We start from the raw sequence: 26,064 nt of genomic DNA, 5'->3' as shown, positions 1-26,064 counted from the left end.
GTTTCATACTTCATCATTATCACAGCCTCATAAAATAACACCAGAGATAAGACCACACCAGGAGGATCTGATTTGAGAATGTTATTCATAAAATAAATGCAATCCATCCATAAGCGTCTTTGCCTTTTAGACATGTTTTAGTCTCTTGGAGCAAAGACCCATGGCTTCTCTTGTGAAATCTAATCTAATAGTTTCAAACTGCCAATTAAGGTTAAATTAAAGCCTCCCTAGGGACATTTTAACTGCGAACTGATGAGGTAATGATAGACGTGGATTTTTCATCAGTGCACCTTTCAGTATCAGGGGAAGTACCAGATGAAAAAGTTATGCCACCCTAGATCAACCAAAACTTTGTTTTAAAAAATACCAACATACGGTATGACACCAATGCACACAAAACACAAGAACTGCATCAGTTTAACAGAGCATATTTGTTCTTTAAACTATTTGTTACAGGCATTAGTCTTTTCAGTCAGTATGTGTTGGCTAGTAATAATAAGGCTCTACATATCGGTGCTTCCACCATGCGTGACTGAAATTCAGAACTGCTCCTGGAGTATGGAGGTCTGAGGAAAGCAGTGCCTTCAGTTTCAACATGAAAGCAAGCCGAGTTGACATCACATAGCAGGTCCTGTCAGGATTATAACATAATCAGTGAAATCAGAATGGACTTAGACTCACAGTGCATTATTGATTATGTTTTTTATAGGTTAAAACAGCAACAGCCTTGATAATAACATTGACTGACAAACAGAAAAATCAGTGTTGCAACCATAGTGCATTGTTTTTGTAATTTAATTGGTTAAAATCAGGATTGTTGAAAACCAGGATATACTGGCGCTTTTTAAATATCTGTGAGGCCTCTGGACATGGAAGTTGAAAAAAGCTGGGAGCGCTATAACCTGATGCTAAAAGTGTTGAACAAACATCTTTATTGTTGGACCTCCTGTGTTCAAGTTTTGCATTAAGATGAGCTGAAAAAACATCACAGAACATGTTTTATAAGTCACTACGCAAACAATTGAAGCCACAAACACATCTATACTGTAATCCTCATTGTTCCAGTCTTATGTTATCTTTAACATGTGTTCGCATGAGTCACACTGCACAGAGGGGGGTCTGCTCCTGCAAAAATAAAGTCTAATTGCTTTAAATAATAGTACTTATGGTGATATTTATGGACCTATTGATAACTTTAAACAACTGACTGTATGATTATAATGTGACATTCAGTTTAATGGCAGCACTGCTAATTTACTGAGCATTAGACTTAAGAGACGCATTTATCGCCCTAATCTCAGGTGATTTCACTTCCTGATTCCATCCTGCCGGTGTTTCCTCTTCTTCATTCAGCAAGAACGCACACAGCAAAGCTCAAGACACTAAAAGGTAGAACTTTAAACTAGCCCAAAAGAGGAAAGCTCCCTAAGGCTGAAAACTGTGAGATAAAACCACAATGAAATATCAAATTTCACTGATAAACCTGCTGAACTTCACTGTGGCCAAATGTGTCAGTCAGTCAAATCCTCAAGCTTCCTGATGCCAGGCTCTAAAACAAGATCTTGGGGTTTAAATTTGGCATAATAAGCAGGATTCTCAAGTGGTAATGGATATTTCTTTTCCCAAGTGCTCAATACAATTTCTTTCAAACACAGTTTGATAATGACAAGATCAAATCAGAGTCCCAGCAGGTTCAAACAACTGATTTGATTTCCTTGTGTTATTGGCACAGCGTGGAGGCTTTCATGGGAGAGGAGCTGACAAATGAAGTGTGAGATAAAAATGAAGAGAAAAACACATTAGAACATGAAATAACCACAAATTAAAAATGACTGATTTATGTATTTATTCGTCGTCTTTGGCTGACAGATAAACCATAATAATGGCATGAATTACTGAGATGTTGCATAATTAAAAATTTTTCGTTAAAAGGCGAGCTTAAAGGCTCAATGCCATTTTTTTATATAATGTACCATTTAACAAATTCCTGTTCCAACATTAATATGTACCAACGTGTCCATCTGACATAACATTTGTCCCGTCATATTCAGCCACCAAGGGTTGACGTGCCAAGATGACATAGAGGGGTGGTGGGCTCAGGATGAGCTTTAACCCAGACAGACGGGTAAACGCCAACCAGAGGCTTTGTCTGGACGGATTAGGCAGCTATCACGACAACCAGAGAATCATGGTTTACATATAAAAAAGCACTGTCATTTTACAGCTGACTGGATCAAATAAGTAGCAGTGAGACACCACATGACAGAATTATAGAGAAGCCGCCATTGATCAAACTAAGTCTTAATGATCTTTGATCAGCGGATCATAATCAAAAAAGTCAGGTAATCTAAAGTTCAGACAAGACAAAGTTGCCATCACACACATTGATTTTAAATGTTTCACTTTTTGTGACCGTTTCTATTCCTGATAAAGTGAGTCATGAAAGTCAGTCTTCAAATCTCTTCTTAAAGACCAGGGAGGATGGATTTAGAAACACGGGGGCATTACTGGAAACTGTGCTTCCTGTGACCTTTCAACACCTTCGTATTAGCGGCTCATAATCTGGAGATCCGGAAGCTTCTTCAACTCCTATGTGAAAGTGTCCGTCTAAAATCAGTCTCCAATGCATTCAAATTAATGAAATTAAATTCTTAGATGGGTGTTTTTTTACCCTTAACCCAACTAAAAGAGCGGAGGCAACATTTCTGTGTATATACCTTTAAGACCTGATGTGATGTCGGAGTGTTTTAGGTGATCTCATTGATTGTATGTGAAAGGCATATAGAAAAAAAGAAGTTTGGTTTTAGTCTCTTTAGCCACCACATGGAAAAACTGATGGAGGAAAAAGTTTTCAAAGTTGAGCAGTGACAACTTGAGCAATGTAAGCAACACTGAGGCAGACTACTGTGGTATTTTAGTAGTTAATAACAACAGATTCAATGAGAACTCATTAAGACCTGATAGCCAAGGCTCAGTGGATGAGAGGCATGTTTGCAAGAGAAGGAGAACATTGAAAATTCAAATGTGAGCTATTTAAAAAATGTCAACAAACATTAGGGCCAAGCCTGTTGCGCAGTTAAAGCCAGTGGTTAACGCTTTTAATTGTTTCTATTTAATATCTCTAGATGCTACTGAGGCTGAGGAATTAAGATTTTAGTAAAGGTTGGAAGTCTGTGTTTTCAGACTTTTTCAAAGATTATTATAAAACGTGACTTAGATTCAACAGTTAGTTTTTAGGTGGCCTTAGGTCTAAATGTGTTTGATATATTAGTATTGAATTGTATTATTTTCCAAATTGAAACAAATACATGTTTCATAATAAAATGACCACATATGAAGAAACAACACTGCTTATTTTAAACAACTTTACAACACAGGAAAATGTCCAAGTCACACAGGTTATGGTTACAATTCAGAATCAGAAGACTCTTAATTAGATAATGTAAGAGACACCACACCACACCTAACTCATACAGGGCTGTCACACTTTGTGGATTCAGTCTGTTTTTGTAAAATCTTTGAGATGTAGTCCAAGGGAGCCGGTTCACTTATGGTCTTAACATGTTTGACAGATGGCCTTTTATTTTGAAACACTAACACAATAACTACACACTAATAGGCAATAGTAAAGCATTTGCAAATACTTAACTCATCGTTTATAAAGCATTATAAACTTAACACAAAATGTAGGTGCATTTGGCAAAACACCTTTTACTGTTGGAGAGCCTGTTTATTTCCAGTTTAAATGGTGCCACATTTGTAAGGAACATGCATCTGTGGGATGAGCAGCAGAGTTGAGTATGTGGGTTGCCCCCATAAAAAATCTGCCAAATCTCTGCCACTGCCAAACAGCTTGTTTTACTGTTGCTGCTGACTCTTGTTTTGAGCTTCTGGTAACCCCAGGTGCTGACAATCAGGTGCCAGATTGGCACCTGTGAGCATGGGCAGATGAGTCCACTATATAGTCCACTATGCTGGTCACTATAGAGTGGATAGGGAGTAGGGAGTGAGTGTGTGATTTCATACACAGCCATTGTCTCATAATAGTCCATGGGTTGCATACATGTGTTTTTCATGCTGTTTTTTTTTTTTTTTGGTTTAAAAAGCATCATAAATATATCATTAAACAGAGTGCTAAAATAAGGCATTGAAATATAAGCCCATTAACCACCAATTAAAGACCCTGTAAAGTGGAATCCAAAGTCTTTGTCTCAAATGTTGGAATATGCTTGCTGTAAACATGTGAAAATACTGATATCTACATGAGACTGAATTCTGGATTTAGACCGTTAAAAAGTTTTTCACCTCTTTCCTGGTTTGGGTTCATGTGGGCGGGGCAAATATGTGGACTCATGATGTCATGAGCCCCCAGTGGGGAATCACTGCCCCTCTAACACTACAATATAAAATCACAGAGCAGTTTATCTCAGTACAATCTGTTGTTAGCTGATGTCACTGCCTTTATTAAAAGTTAACAGTCAGTTCAATGTTTTTTTTTTTGTTCATTGTGAGGTAAAATTACCAAATCTATCAGTCACAGTGGTCTATGGATCATTTAAAACATCATAACAGAGATTTGAGCCAAAAAAAGACTTTTTCTCTTCTCTGAATCAGAGCCAGGCAGCTGCACTGATCATAAAGTCAACATTCAGATTGTAACATTTTTTAAATATGAGAGGATCTTATTTCTCCTGAGTGGGCGTGGCTTCAGCTCATCCAACAGACGCACCCACACCATCCTGGAGCAGATTTTACTGCCTCATTTTTCATAATTTTGAAGCTTAATGTCACTTAGAGATGTTTTTTTTGACTGAAATTTGATTTAGGGGTTCATAACACAGTGACCTGTCATACAACAAACCTAAATACAGATTCATTTTCTCTTTACAGGGTCTTTAAATATACTCCTGCATAGGCCTTAGTCATCTAACATAATTTTTTAACTCTAAAAATATCAGCAAGTCTCTGTAAGTAAACACTTCAGCTGTGTTTAATTGTTAGGGTTATATGTTGGTAAATGTTTTATATATATATATATATATATATAATATATGACCACTTACCAACAGAACAAAATTATAAATCTTTTTTGACCTGGGCTAGCTGTCAGTGGAAAATGTCTACTATGTAAGTCCAATTTTTAAAAATAGCTTTTGTTATAGTTATCTTGTTAGTTTTCTATAAATGTGCTGCAGGAAGTCACAGACAGTCTTACTTATTCAAGTTAAGCAGTCCTGCACACCCACACAGGTGTTTTCACTTTAGCCTGATTAGCCATCGTCTCAGGACTGTGTGGGCGTGTACACACAGCACTCGCTCTCTCACTCTTATGTTTGGTTGTGACCACATTTTTCAATTGTAGCTCCGCCCACCTGCTGCCTGACAGTCAGTCTAATCAGCCTGGCTTATTGGAAACACCTGTGAGGGCATGAGGCACCTTTAATGGTAAATAGTGTACTGAATTATTCCATTCTTTCCCTCTTTAATGATCTTGTTAGCTTGTTTATTAGCAAATAGTTTATGAAACCTTACACTTATTCCTTGGCTTTTTTAGTTGCCTTTTATTTGCATCAGAAATTTGTCAAATAGTGTAAAATTTCTCTTTTTAATGGCTTGTTAGAAGGCATGCAGCTATGTGCTCTTTCTGCTGCTAACAAGCCACAGCTGGACATTTTTTAACAAAATGTGACAACTAAAGAAATAGACTGGAAAAAGAAATGCTACAACCCTTTGTTAACACCAGGTAAAAACACAATAAATAAGTAGGGAGGCGAAACAAGCTGCTTCACTGCAGAGCACCCAGCCATAGAGCATCAGGGATGACTTCATAGTTTGGAGAACAGAATTTTAAGTGAAGCTTTTGCCATGGCAGTCACCTGATTTCACGTACTCTCCAACATATATGTATGCAAGGACAATGATACACATCAACCAGTGATGGACTCCAGACCTTTGAGGAGCAGAGGTGAAAAAAAAATGAAAAGGGTGCTCGCTGTATGCAGAGGGGCACCAGCACACAAAAACGTGTCATATAAATATGGTGAAAAAGTTGAAACCTTGATTAGAATGAAGCGTTTTTAGTATGTGATTATACACATCTGTAATAGAAATGTGAACTATTCTGACAGTCATTTCACAAAAATACACAAACGAGGCTGTCAGTAAAATCGAACTCTTTACCAAGGAATTCAGTCAGGGTCAGGGCAGTCTGGGTGCTGAAACCTCCTTCAGTGATATCAGGAATCTTGTTTGAGTCATCTGAGATGTTGTTCTTCATGGATAGCAGCCTGCCTTCCCCTCATCTGTTCCTAAGATGGGGTTTGATCAGTTTCAGTTTGGAGGATGACCACTCTATAGACGCAGATGAAGAGCATGGTCAGGGAAGGAAAGGGCCCTTCATCACTTTGAATCAATGTACATCCTAGAGGAAACGTTACCTCATTTTTACCACTGACATTACCATATGTTGGCACTTTGTCATGTTTTGCCTTCTGGAAGGGCATCACTAAGGGCACCTCATCATGTTTGTCTACTATAGAGGGTACCCTCAAGGGCACCTTATCACTGTTTGTACTAGAAGACAACATAAGGCACCATGAAGGGAGCTTTATCACATTTAGTTCACTGTAAAGGAAACCTTTTAATGCACTTTGTCATGTTTGACGTAACCCTGAAGGGCATTTCATCATGTTTTAAGTACCACAGGGCACGCACACTGTAAAAAATCCATCTTGATTAATGTGAAGTTAACAAATTATGATTTATTGGGTGCACTTCTGATAAATGAAATAGTTGACACAACACATTACTGATTCTCTTAAACTATGCAAGATATACCAAGTGAGCATATAGATTTAAGCTGAGGCAAAATTTTGTAGGGGCTCAACTTAACTAGTTGGCTCAACTAAATAGTCAAGCTAACTGATACATAAACATTTTTACTAGAAAGACTATTTTATGTCAACTAAGTGGCAACATGAAGTATTAAGTGTGGCCCCTTAACTTAAAAAAGCCTTTAAACTTCTTACATAACTATTTCATTTTAGGGCCTATTTTCTTTTTTACAGTGCATCTGAGAGAAGTAACATTCACAGTGTTTTTTTAACCCTAGTGGACTGGGGGGTGTTTGCCCCTCTTGCCCCCTTCTAAGTCCACCAGTGCATCCAACCTCTACTTTAGAGGGGTTAGGGGTCTCTGCAAAGTGAGAGACAGAGGAAGATACACTAATTCTAAAAGGAGAAAATTCAATTTTCTCTCACTCTGTTGTTGAATATGCTGTACATGTATTGCCTAAAATACGTGCATCTTATGGGCATGCACCAATGCATGTCAAAGTGAAGGCTGCTGCCTGCTGTGGAGGGTTTGGTGCCTTGCTTTAGCCAGCATGGCAGCACTCAGAAGATGAATCAGCATCTCCTTAGCAACCAGACCAAATTCCCGACTTGTCCAACCAGGACTTGAACCCTCCAGTTCCCAACCCAAGTCCCACTAGACTGAACCCCTGCCAACTCAAGGAGCAAAGACACTGTTTGAAGTGATAGGCTGTAATAAAGATCATAAAGATGGTCAACATCTGCTGAAGCAACAGTGACTTTGGTCACCTCGTATTCCTACTTGAGTCATAACTCTGTCAAATGTTTCTGTTGTGTGACTCACTTTCTGAAAGTAGCTTTAAAAAACACATTAAAGAAATGTTCATAAAACTGTGTAGGAACGATAAATGGTGTGTCTTCATGCAGAACCTTCCAAAGAATCATCATATTAAGTTTTGTCGATGACATTTGTCTGAGGTACACAGTGACAGGGAATGCATTCTACACATTTACAATTATGTAAATCTATCAGTCCTTTTATTTATTAATGAATATAAAGCACATGTTCAGCAGGATTTTTTCTATACGTAACAAAAAGTCTCTGAATTTGACTGCATATCTATAAAGAGATTTTTGGATGTTAATAATACTCGTCTACCTGATCATTTTCCCTGCACAGAACTTTCCATTTACCTTCAAATTCAGTTCTCCTCAGCCATAATAATAGAAACATTAGTGCTCCTCTCATTATATCTTAGTCTCTTCCACCCACTAAACAAGAGTAGATTTAGCAGAAGCAGCAGTCTATATTAAGCATATATCTCAGATAGTCACTAATCACACCTATTCTTGGCATCTACCTTCCTGTTAAAAGAGCGACCCAGAGATCCTTTTCTGTTACATGAGCAGATCTTTGACATAAAACTATTTCTACAGTCTCATTTTTGACTGATTTTATAGTAGCAAGCAAAGTTGAAACCCAGACAACAAAATACTGCTGTCAAGCTGCTTTACTGACAAAGCAAGTGCTATTTTCTAAGTTGTTCCCAAGAAACCACAGCAGCGATGTTTTCTATTTCTTGTCCTATATTTCAAATGCTCTGGGTCAAAAAGACATCAGGACATTTGGAATTTGAATTTATCCCTATCAAACTAAAATGAGAATGCCCTCTGTTAAGTACTAGACTACATGAACATTTATGGGCTCTATTATTTGGCAAATGTAGGCCTCCTTGGGGCTATGTTTCAAGGGATCTCATGCATAGGCAAAAGGCTTGCATCAAATGTGAGATATATATTAAAATGTATTAAATAATTAAGATGAGACTGTAAATAAGGGGTCCAGAATGCATAAGACAACATCAGAATTGAGGGTGATAAAAAACAATTCCCTGGGAAGGATCCCTGGTCCCCCTATGGAGTTCAAGCCATAAAAACCCCTCTATGTCTTCATATCAAGCAAATTATAGCAAGGTAGAGCTACGTAGACACATCAAATCCATGGAATAGGGGATGCCAGTTGAGTAAAATGGCACGAAACACATTCAAAAATCATAATTAGTGGCAGAATAACTGATGTTGCGCCATGCCTCAGACTGTAGAGAATATTGGATGGATCTTGAGTTAAGTTAGCCTTTTTACTAAAGAGGGCTCTTGAGTCCAATCCACAGAGGCCACTGTACTGAAAATGCTGTCTCAAGCTAACTTTGGATCAGCCTAGAAACAGACAAAGAGGTAGAGATGAGATTGGTCTTGTATGTTTGTCATGAGGCTTAAGATTCTTCAGCCATATGACAAACAGCTGCTGTGGATGTTTTACCCTTTTATTGGTTTATAAATCAATCACGGTCAATATAACATGGCCTTATTAACAAAAAGGGATGAAAAACCTCTTTAATGTCAAAGTGAAAACAGATTTCTGCAACGTAATGTCAATTGAATAAAAATATGTGCTTTAAAGTGACTGCATAATTGTACACCACTTTCTTGTCAGTGTTTAGTAGATGCACCTCTGGGTGCAATCACAGCACTGAGTCTATGTGGATAGGTCTCAATCAGGCATACACATCTGAACACTGAAATTTTACTCCATTCTTTGCTAGACTGTTCAACTGTATCAGGTTGCACAGGGATTTGGCATCTACAAATTCTATGTTGGATTGAGGTCTGGGCTTTGACTTAGCCACTCCAGAACATTCACCTTATCTTTAAACCATTTCTGTGTAGCTTTCCATGTACACTTTGGATCATTGTGTTGCTGAAAAAAAATCTACTCTGAAGCCATAGTTCTCTTGCAGACTGAATAGGATTGTCCTCCAGGATTTATTTGCTTCATTTTGCACCATCCAGTTTATCGTTTACCGTTTCTACATTTACAAGCCTTCCAGGCATCCCCACACCACGATGCTGCCACCACAGTGGGGATGATGAGTTTGGTGTCCACCGAAAATAACATCATGTCTGATGGCCAGAAAGCATCATTTTGGTCTCACCAGACCAAAGAACTTTCTTCCACTAAACAATGGAGTCTCCCACATGCCTTTTGGTGAACTCTAGTCGAGCTTTAATGAGTTGTTTGTTTTTTTTCCAACAGTGGCTTTCTCTTTGCCACTCTCCAATAAAGCATTGACTGGTGAAGAGCCCAGGCAACAGTTGTTGTATGCAGAGTCTTGTCACTCCTTCAGAGTAATCATAGTTGTCCTTGTGGTCTACTCACTCGTCCTCTTGCATGGTCACTCAGTTTTTGAGGATGGCCTGATCTAGGCAGACTTACACATGTGCCATATTCCTTCATTTTTTTAATGATAAATTTAACTGAACTCAGTGGAATGTTCAATACCTTGAAGCTTTTGTGTATTTATCTCCCGACTTCAAGTTTTTAATAGCCTTTTCTCTGAGTTGCATGGGGTGTTCTTTTGTCTTCATGGTGTAAAGGTAGCCAGAAATACTGATTAGCCAGTGACTGAACCATCCTGGCCCAAGTGCCTTTATAATTAAATAACTTCAGACAAATTCACTGCACTCTGCACTCTTTTGATCCCCATTTCACTAATTGTGAGACTACTAACCCCTGGACCGCTGTTGAATTTTTTCCACCACTTTAAAGAGGGTGACTATTGATGGAATCACTTATTTTATCATACATGCTTTTGTTTGATTGACATTGCTTTGTAAAAATCAGTTTTCACTTTGACATCAAAAATGTATTTAGTCTTTTTTGTTTTTGTTAACAAGCCAAATTATTTTGACCAAGATTGATTTATAAAACTAATAAAATGGGACAACACCAATATCTTTTAATATTTTTAAAGGCATTGTATTTCATTAGCAGGATAACTTCTTGATAAAACCAGCAAACAGAACTGAGTGTTGTAAGTTGACATTGAGTTGATTCCATACATGAGACATGTATGTCTCTGTATTCGTATGAGTTAAATGAACACAGACCCGCTGGCTTTAACAGGTCTACACACAGTCGTGATGTGCTGTGCGTTGTCTAGGCTGTTGATCTGCTCAAAGAAAGATCAAGGCAAATGGGTAGTGATGAAATAACAAAGCAACAGAGCAGTAAAAACAAAAGTCAATTATTTGACCTCTATGAAGCTGTTAAATGGTATAAAAGAATTTAAGGATGTACTGGACATTCATAAATGAATGCATATGTTAGAGCTGCAAATCCCTCAGTAAGACAAACAAAAATACCTCAGCAACATACAGTTTTGATTACACTGTGAGGTAAAATAATACGGTGGGAGAAAGGTTAAAAAAATAAAGTAAGCTTCATTGTAAATATCAAATGAGACTTTAGTATAAATTTTATGAAAAAGTGTTTATATGTGTGTACATATTTAAGTTGCTGTCAAAAAGATTTGTAAAGAAAAATGTTAAAACAAACAGATGCAAAAATATACAACATTGATACTGTTGAGTCCTTCAGGGGTGAATATTAGGCCCAGATTTGTTTATTATTGTGTAAAGGAATTGCCTTTTCATTTTTTTGATGTTACACAATTCTCCATTTTAATTGGCCATATCTTTCTCTATTATACCAGTGGTTCCCAAATGAGACACAATGATGTGCCTTGAGGAAAATCTCATCTTGGAAATATGTACAGTCTTATCGATTTTACAAGAACAACTTAAGACACTTTAGCATTTGTTAAAGAGGCTGTCTTGCATGGATATGTTTATGGTGTGCCTTGATATTTTGACTTGGTCTTAGGTGTGTTTTGCCTTATACTGTGTAATATTTCTCAGTTTTCACTGGTGTCTTGTGTATCTGAAAAAAATATGCAAGACAATACAAAATGTGCATTTGCCATAAATGTGAGGGCAGTAAATGTTTGCAAGTGTTAAAACAAGTCAGTGGTGCGTGATCTAAGATTTAAGCCTTCTTTACAGCCATCAGCCTTATGTGTAATCTGCAACCACTGCTCTATCCTACATCACTGAGCATATAAAATATTAAGAACAGTGCACAAGCTTTGTTCATGACATGAGGGACCGAGGGAGCCAGGAGAATCTGGCACTGATTTTACTATTGCACTCACTTATAATAGGGATTGACGAGGATTTTTGAGATGCTTTAAAAAATACTAGTTTGAAGGATTTAAACCAAGAAGGAAGAGTACAACTTAATAACAGAGAAGATGAATTGTTTATCAGAAGATACTTTTAAGTCTAAATCTGGCAGATCATATCACATGGCTTTAATTCGTGTTGGTCTTTCAAGATGTAATATCAGCTGTGATTATCCCTGCCAGTTTTTGTTTAATTGTGTTGTTAGTGGCTTAAAAAAACTCCATTATAAACCCATATGCAGTTGTGTGAGACACTAAGATTAACTCTTCTGAGCGACTTTGCAGGAAATAGATCAAACAATTTAAGAGACTTACAGGTGTTCAGGACCAGAGAGAGGTGTTTCTGCACACTGGGCCTGTTTTGTTTTTTTATTATTCCAATGCAATCCAATGCACTGATTTTTCTTGTCAGCTGTTCACATGGAAAGAGAAATGTAATAACATTTTGGACCTGAAGTTGCAGGGAGCTTGTAGTCAAGGCATATGTTGCATGCATTTGTTTTTGTTCTAGGAGGTTTTGCATCATATTAAACGTACAATTCTAGCAGGTCGACTCGAGACATCCTGCTGCAGCTCTTTTGCTTCACCTGTACAGGCTGCAGGCATGAGTAGGCAAGGGGAGAATGTTTGAAGTGTCCTGCTATCTTTCAGCCAGTTGCAACCACATCCAGGAAACGGTGTGCTGCAAACACCTTTGTTGACAGCCAGCTGATCATAGCTTGTTAGACAATTGTCTCATGCACTTTACATACATCTGTTTTCCATGTTTGACACTCATTGTCAGATAATATCACAAAATTTGCTGATGGACTAATGACTGTTAACAGGATGACCGTAGGCTGATGCTGATGTTAGACTGATGCATCAGTGCATCATTAATTGTTTCTCCCATCTGTTTACACTGAAAAGATGAGCTTTATGACCTGTAATGCTGCCAGTCAGTGGGTGGGTATAATTGGCTTCAATTCCAAGCACCTATTACTTCATCTTAAGATAAAGTATATGGCTCTGACTTGTTTACTATTGCATGTACCGATCAAAGAATGTTAGCTTTTTACAGTAGCATTAGCATAAATGGTTTTGCAGAATAGCTGAAGTACAGTTAATAGTAACTATGCCATATAGCACCAGGAAAAGTGGGCCTGTACATCATGCTCTGGTTTATTCACTTTTAGTTCCTCTTTTCGTTGTCAAGGCTTCCTCTTTCTTTCTCTTTCTTCTTTCTTTCCACCTTGAACAATGTCCCCCAATAGTCCAGTAATATTCAACATCTGTTGTGTTTTACAGGAACATGATTGGCTGTGAAGGCCTAAAGAGGTGAGAGCCTTAACGCTTCAATGGCGTGGACCAGGTCATGGTCGCATCCAGACCTAAAGCCAGAAAAGAATTGCATACCCCACAACTGCAGGACTCACACTACTTCGTCTTCAAGTATCCTTCAGCTCCAGTGTCCACGTTTCCTGCCCCTCCTCGTCATGCTTGCTGCCTTTGCTGACATGGTCACTGCTGGTCCCCCTCAGCTAGCTCGCCCCCCTCTCCTGTCTGGACAGCCTTTTATCATCTTTTGGGGCATCCCTGACTCTTCCTGCTCTGGTCGGCCAGATCTCAGAACTTTTGGAATAGAACGCGAGGGCCGTGTGGCCATCTTTTATGAGGACACTCTTGGAAATTACCCGTACTTTAAAGACAAAGATACACCTATTAATGGAGGGCTACCACAGAACACCCGACTTGACAGCCACATCCAAAAGACTCAGCAGGACTTGGACGCAGCCTTACCTGCCCCAAGGTACCTTGGGCTGGGGGTGCTGCGCTGGTCAGAGTGGATGCCCCAGTGGTTCAGGAACAGAGAGAAACAGACCATACATCTGGCGGCATCGAGAAAACTGCTGAAAGCCTTCTTTCCTAACTGGACCCCAGAGGAGGTGGAGAAGTGGTCAAAGGTAAAGATAAAAAAAGCTCAAGAAAAAGGTGATAAAAATCTGGAAGAGTGGAGTTGGTTGAAGGAGAAGACGGCAATAGAGTAAAGTAAAAAATGCTTAAGGGAGTATCAGTGAAGATTAAAGGAGAGAGGGTTTTTGGTAAAAGTCTGAGCAAGCAAGATGCTGATGGAGGGGAAAAAATAGTTCCAGAAGTTTTCTTTTTCTGTTCAGAGAAAGTCTTGGTAGTGAAAACAAAAATCTACTAAGATTTCATCCAACAACATAAAAATGGTACCACTGATTTTGGTGATTACATCAGGTGTATCAATCATATTGGCAGACAGATCTTTACATGATGGTGAAAAAAAGGTGGATTCATCTTTCCCACTACTGAAAATGGATCTTTACTTATTTTTTATCCTGTTAGTCCAGCGAAAGTCATAATAAGCTGAATTTCTCAAAATTGGTCTAGATAATACATTTTGGGGCTGATCTATTCTTGCAAGCATTAACCTAAATCAGCCCCAAGTTGAGCTGGGTGATCTGAGCATGCTCCAAAGTTCATGCTGAGCTTTGACCTTGAAGTCAAACAGCATAATGTGTAGAAGAAAGCACAACTAAGGTGTCAACATAGGTGGGGGTAGCAACCTGTTTGGAAATTGTTTGGTATGTAGTGAAATAAGTTACCCTGAAGATTCCAATACTAACCAGCTGGAAGGAAGCATAATGCTACCTATGGAAGTGGAGCCAGATATACTTCCCATCCATGAACTGATGCAGTCTTGGTGCTTGTATTCATAGCTTTAGGCCTGGAGTGAATAGAGAGTGTCAAAGAATGGCAGCTACCTTGACCACTATGTGGAGCTGCAGCACCCAGCATCTTAATTTTTCATCTTTTCAAAACACTCATGTTTACATCGCCCAACAACAGTGATAAAATAATTTTAATTGAATTCCAGATTTTTGTCCCTTTGGACCGCTTAACAACAAAGAGACACTATTAAAAAAGAATAGAGTCCCAGCCAGAACTGCTTTGGCAATGTTTACGTATTGGTATTATCTGTCACAAAGGAGAAGTCTTCCCGTTACACTGCTGCAAGGATGAAAGTCTTCAAAATATGGACCAAGCTATGCATTTTCAGCAGTTTGGGTAACAATGCTGCTGTTTGGACAGTGGTGGGCAAGAAATTCTTCATCATTAAGCTGCGTGTGTGGTAATCAGCTAGTTCGTGTTACTTCACAATAGAATATGGATCATTTTCAGCAAACAGTCATTGCTCTGAGGCAGTAATGTTATAAAGGTGGTAATTAAACAATATTTTATATCAAGATTAGGAGAAGCCAGTTTGTTGTTACCTTCTTTTGTAATGTACATCTGACAGCGTTCTTCTTACTATGCTGTGCTCCTCTTTGAGTTTTCTCGGTTACTTAGGTTTCAGCAGAAGTGTAACTCAAGTTTGTTTCTTCCTGTTAAAAAACACAATTGTATTTCCTTTTAAAAAATAACATTAAAACAGATTAAAACATGTCAGTGGCAACAGGTAAGTCAACTTCTCCATAGAATAGAGCAGTAAGGACACTTTCTTGCCTGCAGGGGTGAATTGATGAATGTCTAACATCATGTGAAAGTCATGAATGATAGCCTTATAGAGGCTTAAGAGTGGCTTAACTTAAGAGTGATTGTAAATGTACTGAATGTAGTGCCATGATGGGAGGAGAGAAAATGGGGAAGAAAAATCATAGACAGGAACAACATGGGGCACAAACACTGAAGTGTAAAATATCCAACAACAGATTATAAGAAGTGCACACACTCCATTAAGGCCATTTGAAATGTTGTCAGCACATGTTCTAGATTTGTTGAAAGGGAAGCTGGATGTGATCCACTGTGAAATGTTTTCTTTTAATTATGAAAGAAGTGGAAAAAAGGAGCACAAGGATAGAAAAGTCTACAGACATACGTAGATGCACCGATATATAATCTTTTCTTCCTGTGCATACATGCAGTGGTAAGACAACATTTGCATGAAATTCAATTGAGAAATGCAAACAGAGAGGAAAGTAAATATTCTTTTTTTAACGCTTTTGTACTCTGAAACAAATGAATATAGGATAAAATATTTATTTAGTCTGTTCACTGGTTAAAGGTGGAAACAATTTTAAAAATACAATACAGGGATATGATTAGCAGAAGCAAAAAATACCCCTGTAATATGACATTTAAGAGATAACTGTGAGCTTATATCCCCCAAAACAGCACTGGTAGTAAAAATGGCATTGTTCTTATTATACCATTATAAAACACAAACAATAGAAAGCAAAATAACATCTGCAACAATCTGGAAAAAAATCAAAACAAGAAAGTTCCAGATGAATCTAAAAGGATCACATGACTTATGATATAATGATGACATAGCTTTTGTTAAGAGCTGCCATAAGTTGATTTATTGATCTTGTCACAGGTGGACTTCGAGGCAGCAGCCCAGTCAGTAATGATAGAAACTCTACGCGAGGTCAGAAGATTAAGGCCCAAAGCATTATGGGGCGTCTCCCCTTACCCCAGCTGCTACAACGGCGATCCTGCCCAAACCACGTTAGCCAACTACACCGGCCAGTGCCCTGCTGCAGAGACGGCCCTCAACAACGAGCTGCTGTGGCTATGGAAACGATGCTCTGCCCTCTTCCCTCTCCTCACCCTGGAGAAGATACAGGTAAATAATGACTGTAACTGTCTACACCTAACTTCAAACCAAACTGACTTTAGATAAACAGCATAACAAATAAAATAACTGCACCATCCTTACAGGTCAAAATGAGTAAAAGTTGTCTCTTTTTTAAACAGGGTGGTACCCGTGGAGGCAGGCTGTATCTGTCCAGTCAAATCAGAGAGGCCCTGCGAGTGTCATCTTTGACTAGGACTGCTTTTGATCTTCCTGTTTTTCCGCTGGTCAAAAGTGTGTATGCTTCAACAAACACTTTCCTGTCACAGGTGAGAATAAAAACCTAGTTTTTGATCTAAGCACAATGATTTAAAGTTTAATCTGAACCAGAGGACGAGGGACAGAACTGCATACAACATTCATAGCTCTGTCTCAGATGTGATATGAATACTATAACAATCACAGCATTTACTGGTTTAGAAGTCTCATTCTTGTATTCTAAAAGAAGGGGAGCTGAGTGGTGCTATTTTCCTCTCCTGTAGGATTTAGGGTGAAATGTTATGATTCTTCACTTTCATATGTGACTAGGATAAAAACAAGAGCTTGCTGTGTTCTGACTTTTTAAAGCATTTTCTTGATTTCTTCCTACAGGCAGACCTGGTGAGCACCATAGGGGAGAGTGCTGCCATGGGAACAGCAGGAGTTGTCATCTGGGAGAGAAGTGAGACTAAGACAGAGGTACACATCTATAAATATGCACAACCTGAAACCAGTCTAGAATAAATCTTCATTCTTTTTCAGAAATGGATAATTATAGGCACGTCTTGTTATACTTTTTTACTCATTGCACTGATTTAGTCTCCAGAGATTTAGTTTGTTATTGCCTTTATACTTATGAGAGGAAACTATTCCTGCTCTCTGTTCACATCAACGTCTGCTTGTGTGTTTTCTCAGAGAGAGTGCCAGGACCTGGCAGAGTTTGTCCAGAAGGTCCTGGGACCGTACTCCCAGAATGTAACCACGGCAACTGCGCTCTGCTCGGCCTCTCTGTGTCAGGGCAAGGGCCGATGTGTCCGTCAGAATCCTGGAAGCTCTGCTTTCCTCCACCTCCCACCTCCAGTGGAAGTGGTGGAGAAAGTGACAGAAAAGGTGAGAGGATGTTATTCATAGAACTCAAGATGTATTTTTGCTTCATCATCTGCTGGCATAATCCTTGACTTGATCAAGATTATGAAACATAGAAAAAGAGTATGCTATTTCTGATGTCCATCTAGCTTTATGCTTTACATTTACTACCATTGCCATTGCTGAGTTTGGTGTTCTTCCTTCTTCAGTCAGCTTGCTTCCTGATTGGCTATCATTCTATTCCATGTAACAATCCACAGAGAGCGTTCAGAACAAACATGTATACTCTGGGCTTTCTGAAAACCTCTGTAGAGTGTTTAGGGCAGAGTCGTCTCCACTCCAGACAGGGATGTATCCAGTCAGGATCCTAGGCCCAATGCCAAACTCTGTAAGCCACCTGAGTTGAAAGAGGCTTTGCTCGCCACATGGCTGGTCACCCAGCCTAATTGAGAGCCTCAATGATGTGGACGCCAATGGACATGAGGCTGCTGATCGCATCCTGTGGATGCTGAAAGGTTCCTGCTTCTTTTGCTTCAGCGTCTCGGCCTTTGAACCTTGTGTCAGCTTGTTGTCTTCACTCCTGCTGGTTATCTCATCCTGTTTAGCACTCAGGCTTTTAAATCACTTTTCCTATCACTGTCTCGTCATCTGTAAGCCTCACTTCCAAGTTTAACCGGTCATGTTAACAGAGGCCGGATATTGACTTTGCCATTTTTGTTTTGGTCTAGAAATAACACCTTTAAAGCAGTTTTCTTTCATCAAGTAATGTCACCAAAGCACAGCAGGGAGTAGGGTGACACTGAAAGTGTTCTTAAAAACAGTAGACAAGGGAAGAAGGAGCCCTGAGAGTGTTGCAAATCAGGCACAATTACAGCAATTATCTTGTGAAAATATTTAAACTTACATTTACAACCTTTTATGTGATGTGTAGATAAAGTTGTCCTGTGAAAGATATTTTTTCTGTTTACTATAGCAATCTGTAACTTGTTGAGATTTACCTCCTGCAGAATTACACAACTCACATCACTGCACATATAATGTTGTGTGCTGCAGGTTTTCAACATAATCAAAGTTTGTTTTAGTGTTTTTTTCTCACCTTCCTTTTAGTCTCCCCTGCCAAGTTAAACCTGTAAGGTCTTCACGTTAACTGTATTTGTGAAGTTACACCACATAGTTCTGTATGTATTTTCTAATGCCGTTTAAACCAAACAAAAAAAAAGAATTACAAATAACCAACCATCATGGTTTGGAGTTATCCTAAAGAAAGCCAAAAGTGTCCACTCTGGATAGTTCATTAGTCTTCCTCTCTGCCAGGCTTTTTCCCTACTCTGCTGCTGCTGATTAGACAGGAGTAGTGAGATGGTGCTCTCACTGTCAGCCATAACGACTTAATTCTGTGTTGAGTACAGTTCAACTTTCTGAGAATTTGTCATAGATTTACACACTCATGGAAATCCACTACAACTCTCTGCTCGGCCCAGGCCTGTCCTTGTCTCTGCATCAGTGTTTATGCTGCTCAGCTATCTACAGTTCCTTTTTGTTTCGACTTCTTTGTTGCCTGCAGCAGTGACAAACTCAAAATCCTTCTATATCACTGATTTTCCTGCATAGTTTTCAGTAGCTCTAAAGTCCTTAGATAGGCTTTGTTTGACATCATCCACATTGATCACATGAAGTATTAAATGCTAAACTATCCATGTGCTGCCTACGTAGAGAAGCAACCCCAGCACTGAACAGGAAGTAGGTAATAGTAAAATTACTTTGAGTTTATATAAAAGGATTCTTGCAATATATCATCAAGGTAACAAAATATATAATATGTTATCATTCACCATTTACTTACTCTGTAGTTGGCATATTTTTCGAGAGGGACCCAACTGCAGTCAAGCTGACCAACATGGACGTCGCTATACATCCAATCCATGCCGGAAGTCCTGAGTGGAAGTTTCTTCTTTTTGTTGGACTCAGCTGCCAGTGCCTAAGCCTAACCCTTGGTGCTGGATCTTAAATATATCACCTTCTCCACTGCCTTACCCTGAACCTAACCACTCTGGTTTTAATGCCTAAGCCTAACCTTAGATGTACGGACTTCTGGTTGAGACTTCTGGTACGGATTGGATGTATGTCGGCCATCTTGTCTGCATCAAGGTACTCTTGTATTTTTCAGCCAGTCATTCTGGCCGTTAAAATTTTATCTTTCGGACATCCACCAGTGAAACAGGCCAAAGATCGGCCAAAAATGGATGTGATGGATCATTTTTCATGGGTTGAACTTTTTCGGCGTGTAAAATCTTGGCTTAGAAATACATATAAAGGCCTAATAGGGGCAAAAATATGGGAACATGCCCCTAGTCCTTACTAGTTTGGGCTTAGCTCTAGATATTTGTCCCTGTTGGCTCTGTCTCTGTTACAGTTGTTCATGCACATGCACAAAGCATAACTGCATTCTTATCAACAAAGCCATGCATGTGTCATACTGCAGTGTGGTCATGTTAGTACAAGTAGTAACTATGCTCAGGCCCGGTTTGGGCTGGAGCAATGTGAGTGCAAGCCAGAGGCAGAGTGAAGAGGGGGTTGGCAGCCATGCTTCAGCATGGTACAGGGCAATTGTGTATATATTCTTGAACAAATAAGTTTACAAAATTGAAGTTGTGTCGCAGAATTTATAATGTCATCATAAACTATGACTCCTCCCAGCACCCCCAAATATGAGTGACCAGCAGCCCCCCTGCTTACAGATTCAACAGGTTTAACTTAGTTTAGTATCTATGAGCTACTCTTAAACAACCCCCCCCCCACTCCACCCCAAAAAAGAAAAAAGTGAGTATGTAAGTTAACTTAGACTTTTACTTCCTCCTTTGCTCGAATAGCAAACTATGCAGCAAGCAGAAAGATTGATAAACACATCCAAGACTCTACAGAACCCTTAATTGCTTCGACTTCCCCCATTTTTTGTTACTGAAGATTCACACATCCTGTGTACACATGATACAAGTTCTCAACTTATGTTTTTGTGGGAGAAAAGCAAGAAACTGAGCAACTCATTTTAAGTCATGACAGAAGATAACCAAGACTTTATTAAAAAAAGAGGGGAGGGGGGCAGCAGGGGGCTCAGTTGCCTGAGGATCTTCTTTGTTCAGACAGAAAAGTAAGCAGAAAAAAAAAACAGTAGCTGAGCAGAAACAGAGAGATCTGGTGTAGTTTGATCCTGCAGCAATGAACAATGTGTTTGACTGAGAACATCAGCTTTTGGGAATCTCTGGATAGATGAATGTTTAGCTGTCATACAGAGTGAAATGTTTTTGTATTTGCAGCAGTATTTGAACTGGAGTCATGCTCACATGCTCATGCTATACAGTCATAATAAAGCTTTTCATGTTTCTCATCAAATACTGTTAACTCAATATTTTCAATGTAACATCCTCACAGGCTGATGCAGCTAAAGCCACAGATCAGCCGGACACAGGCACTAAACCAGCTGAGCCAGACCCCGCTGAGATCTGGAAGAAGGACTTCCAATGTCAGTGGTACAAGACTGCAGACAGGGACGTGTCAGATCTGCAGTCTCCCAAAGATGGAGCGTCTGCTGGGGCTACATTAAAGGAAACAAAGGGGACTATAGCAGTGGGGAATATAGCTGCTCCTACAGTCGCTTCTACAACAAAAGTAACCTCTGTGACTGAGTTAAGAAGAAGCATTTCACCTGGAAGTCCGACTTCTTTACTGAATACAAACACGGACAGTGGGTCGAATCAGCTGAGTGCCCCTAACCTGATTCTACTGCTGTTCCTGCTGGCAGGAAGTCTATGGTAGGACCATTAACGTGTGAACAAACTTTGGAGAAGTTGGAATAATCACAGCAATATGAGCCTTCTGGAAGTGCCCTTGAGCAAAACCCTGGATCTTTGCAGTTGACAGTTAATTAAAGTGCCAATTTATAGAGGTACAAGCTGGTCACTCACTCACTTTAGAATGACACACCAGTGTGCTTGAATCATCTTATCAAACCAGCCACATGTACAAGGAAGCAGAACTTATCAATGCATTGAGAGGGTGTTTTTGCACATTTTTGCACATGTCATTGTCGATGCTTTATTGGACATCTGTTTGTAGATTTTAAGGTCTTGTGCACTTAGAACTGTCTCACATCATTTAGCTTGTGTGTAGAGGCAGAGGGATGGTTCAACATGAGTACAAACAACACAAAGCACAAGGACTATTCCAGAACATCACTGACAGTAAGGACAAACTTATCATTTTTCATCTCATGCCTTTCTATTCTAAAACTCTGAAGCTTTACTTTACTTAGCTGAGAGCAAAAATGATCATGCTGTCTTCAAAATGCCTGAACTGTAAGGTAAATTAACCGAGCTTTCTAGCACCCTCTGCCTGAGTGGTGGTGAAACTGCACTACTGACATTGTTCCATTTTTTAGATGTCACAGTAGGGAAACTGCAGGTGTAAGTAATGAAATTAACGGTGGCTGGATTGATGTAGCTGCTTCTTGTAACTGCTAAAGCCTCAGTTTCATGGATTTTATGCTACAGTTAAAAGTAACAACAATGCTTTTCCAAATGTGACAATTCGCTTGTGTTTGTCTAGCCTCCCCAGATTGTAATAAAAGTGAATATTGTGAATAGAATGTCTCAGGACTCAACTCCTTGTTGGAAATATAGCATGCTTTCGTCTATCCATCCATCAGCTACACCCTTGTCCCATTCAGGGTTGCCGGACAGCTGGAGCTGATCCAAGCTGTATTGAGCAAGAGGTGAGGCTCACTCTGGACAGGTGGCCCATTTATCACAGGGCTGACATGAAAAGACACACAAGCAGTCACACACACCTGTGGACAATTTAAGACTGGCACACGCAAAAGGTTGTTAAAACTCTTAACTGGTTTTGAGAATGGAAGAGACAAAACATAAGAGATTTAACAGTTTCATTCTTATAGTGCTGAGGTCAGACTACATGATTTGTCTGTTATGATGGTCAATATGTCAAATTAGGCAAACACAGAGGCATAAGTTTGTGCTTTGACTTGACCAGTAGACATTGAAGACTACAAAGAGTGATGTGATCTATCATTACAACAGAAGAAAGAAGGACAGGGCTACACTACACATGAAAGAAGACTAAAAACATATCAAGTATTTGCTGCACTATACTGTATTTGTCTATCCAAACAATATCATGAACTGTTTGTCATAGGGGTCCTTCTATGACACATTATGAAAGCAGTGATGTTGTTGCGAGAGACTGACAAACTTTTCATCTCTCATAGTTCCATCTCACAGCACTAACTATATCATTCTTTTGCTTTACTATTTGGTTTGTTTACATTTGTGACTGCTGCACATGCAGAACACTCTGTGCCCTCATTGGTAAATGTCTGATATCAAGAAACAATTTGTGGAGGCAGGCCAAAAATCTAACATGTTCAAAACAGTCTGGTTGCTGACCTACAGCTCTGATGGCCAATCTCATAGACCGTTCATTTGAGATGCTGTCTGTGTCCGAACAGAAGTGCTGTCATTGCTGTCAACATACCTCCAGTTTTAGATTTCTTAAAAAACACCTTTAATCACTGCAAACATCACAGACTAAGAAACATTTCATAAATCAAAAGAGAATAGTCAATCAGCTTGCCACCCGATTGGCTAAAGTTCCATTCCACGTGACAATCCACAGAGTGTGCGCTCAGCTGTCCCCGAAGATGGACCCACACAACAGGATTCCTGATTGTAAATACTGAAAATGTTCAAAATTTACCATTTCAAAGTGCAGCCCTGATCATCTCCTGAGTAGTTGAGGAGGGTAATATCACTCTTAACACACCATACCAACACATCATACCATCAGGCAGATTATTTTTAGAACCTCAGATAATCTGGCCGTTGCTGACTTTGGTTGGATGAGGGAACTGGACCTAAAATGAGTCAAACTGTCATGTAAATACAGTATTACCCTGCTTAGGACTCACCAATTAATCTAACATGCATGTCTTTGGTCTGTGGGAAAAAAACAGAGTACCCAGAAGGGGCACATGCATGCACAGGGAGAACATAAACACTCCACACAGAGAGGCTCCTGTTTGATAAGGTCTCTAACCTGGGCTCCTTTTTGCTTAGGAAGTTTCCTGACTGAGGGAAATTACCTAGAAGCATTTGAGTGTCGGCCATTATAAAGAGTGTTCAAATTCCCCTAAAGGTAAAGAAAGGAGCTTCATTGCTAAATTTTGTACAACAAATAAAGAAAAAATCAGAAATAAAAAATGATTCATCAAATCATAGGTGTACTTACGGAGACGGTTCAGAAGAAGAAAGATAAAACCTGCAACGTGATGTAAGACACTGATCGCCATGATCGCCAAAAACCTTGATGAGCTCATATGTATCACAAAGGTTTTCATGTTTCATTCAATGAATTTAACAACACAGAGAACACACTGGATGATAGATGCACATTTTGTCGTCCATCAATGATAAACTGTGGTTTTTATGTAAACTCATATCACACCAAAAACATCCGCCTAGTGTAAGAGTAGCTGAATTCCCTCACCACTGTTTCTCTTGTCCTAGCCTCTTACTCTCACTTTTCCTTAATTCTGATGTTTTTCCATCGGGGTTGAGTGGATAGGGAAGGACTTATAATGAAGTCTTTTTTAAATTTTCAGTCAGAACCCAGATTTTTGCGGGCAGTAAATCCAATCCAATAAAATTCTTTAAATCATACTAAGGGCAATTGAGTAAGAAAAATTACTTCACTACAGTAGGAACATTTTATCTATTTTTAAAAGTGATGGTTGAAGACAAATAAATGTAATGAACTCTACCCCAAAACATTGGTTGTGTACTGCCAGGTGCACACACATGAATACTTACTTATTGCCTAGGCTCTGCTTGGGCATAGTTTTCCCAGAATGCCTTTGGGCATTAGACACTTTTGCACAATGAGTGAAGTTGCTGACTTCCTGGTTCAGTGTGCTTCTTTCACTTAAGTTCATCTACCTGAGTGGAATAAATGTTCAAGATTAAAGTATGAGACAGAGCATAAATTAAGAAAGTCAGGTTAACCTAACATTAATGCATGAGTAAATATTACTCAAAGAAAGTATTACTAGTACTTCAAAATGTTGACATTATCACTTTTAACAATAATTTTGAGTATTTTCAACTTGGTCTGTTTTTACAGTGTGCTCCTGGTACACTGATAAAAAATATTGGTCCAATCTGCTTAGAAAAACCTAGGCAACTTTTTGCATCAACTTTTTTGTAGATTAGTGAGATTAATCTTTGTAAACAACTACTCTGTTTTAGTTCAAGAACAAAATAATCAAAGTGAAATTTATTTTTTTTACATTTTCAAGTAGATTCAACAAGACTAATCTTTGTTAAACTTAACTTTTTCTTTGAAATACATACATATAATTTATGATATCCTCCCACTAGTGGTATTCATTAGAGACACATGTAACAAAGGAAGTGTCTGCATTTGTTTCCACACTTTGCTGATTTTCCCTCATCAATGAAATTATCAGAGAATGGTTAAATTTTTGACTACAAATGTAAATCAGGCAGTCAAACTCATTTTCAGGAAGTACTCTATTCACTCATGGCGCAGAAGTGTTGACCATCAAAAACAACAATAATTCTTCAGAAAGATGAACAAAGGAATCCCAGCAGTGATCTCTGTACAACATTCAACATCTAAACTCACCTGATCACGTAAACATATCTAAACACATATAAACACTCTGCCCCAGGGCATCATGGGAAATTTCTGCCTACATATCCCCAGATTTGTTCCCCACTAATCTGATCTATCATCACTGCCATGTCTTCAGTTAGCAGTTCATCTATTCCTGATTGTTAGAAAAGCCATTTATCACTCATTTGAAATACCCACAATGCATCGCAGGGGGCATTTATTAATGGATAATGTAGTTTTTTGTAGTTTTGAAGCACAGAATGAAACTGAGTAAAGGTAACAAAGTCAGGCTTAGTTATGTGGATGAACTTTGGAAGATTGGCTTACATTACTTCAATTATTCTTGTTCAGGAAAAAATTTACAATGTCTAGTATTTTTAACAAAAGAAACTGACAACATAATTAGATTTACTTATGTCAAGCTAGAAACTTGGATTTTTTTTTTTTTGTTGATATTGAAGATTATATTAAGTTAAATTTACTTTTGCCCAGATTCATTTTTCTCAGTGTATTAATGTTGCATAAAACATTTACACCACAAGTGATGTTACCCACTCAGTCTGTCACTTTCTGCCGGTGTGCTATATTGAATTGAGGAGCCCTTTGGAGGTCAGAGTTCACCTGTCTCTTTCTATGAGTCAATTAGGCGTCAAACAATACCATGGCTGTGCATCATCTGAGCGGATAAAAAGAGTACAAAGTGTTATTGTAAAAAGCCAATTAAAAAAAATGCGTACAAAGAAATATTCTACGTAAA

At 38.9% G+C, this 26,064-nt stretch overlaps 1 protein-coding gene across 1 annotated transcript; it reads left to right on the top strand.

Annotated features, from left to right (window-relative positions):
* Positions 1–5,379: 5,379 nt before the first annotated feature.
* Positions 5,380–22,197, top strand: si:dkey-72l14.3 (Glyco_hydro_56 domain-containing protein). The gene is made up of 7 exons (XM_041799922.1): positions 5,380–5,445; positions 13,181–13,836; positions 16,278–16,526; positions 16,658–16,804; positions 17,127–17,213; positions 17,430–17,624; positions 21,030–22,197. Exons 2-7 carry the CDS (start codon positions 13,231–13,233, stop codon positions 21,411–21,413), a joined length of 1,668 nt encoding a protein of 555 aa, XP_041655856.1. The 5' UTR covers positions 5,380–5,445; positions 13,181–13,230; the 3' UTR covers positions 21,414–22,197.
* Positions 22,198–26,064: the final 3,867 nt, after the last annotated feature.

The sequence above is a fragment of the Cheilinus undulatus genome, linkage group 11 (assembly GCF_018320785.1).
Source record: "Cheilinus undulatus linkage group 11, ASM1832078v1, whole genome shotgun sequence".
NCBI classification, from domain to species: domain Eukaryota; kingdom Metazoa; phylum Chordata; class Actinopteri; order Labriformes; family Labridae; genus Cheilinus; species Cheilinus undulatus.
This window is presented reverse-complemented; position numbering and strand designations above follow the sequence as displayed.

Coding starts and splice junctions, on each gene's coding strand:
- si:dkey-72l14.3 (XM_041799922.1), top strand. CDS start 13,231: ATGGCGTGGACCAGGTCATGGTCGCATCCAGACCTAAAGCCAGAAAAG. Junction 17,214..17,429: donor GAAGTGAGACTAAGACAGAG/GTACACATCTAT, acceptor GTGTTTTCTCAG/AGAGAGTGCCAGGACCTGGC. Junction 17,625..21,029: donor TGGAGAAAGTGACAGAAAAG/GTGAGAGGATGT, acceptor ACATCCTCACAG/GCTGATGCAGCTAAAGCCAC.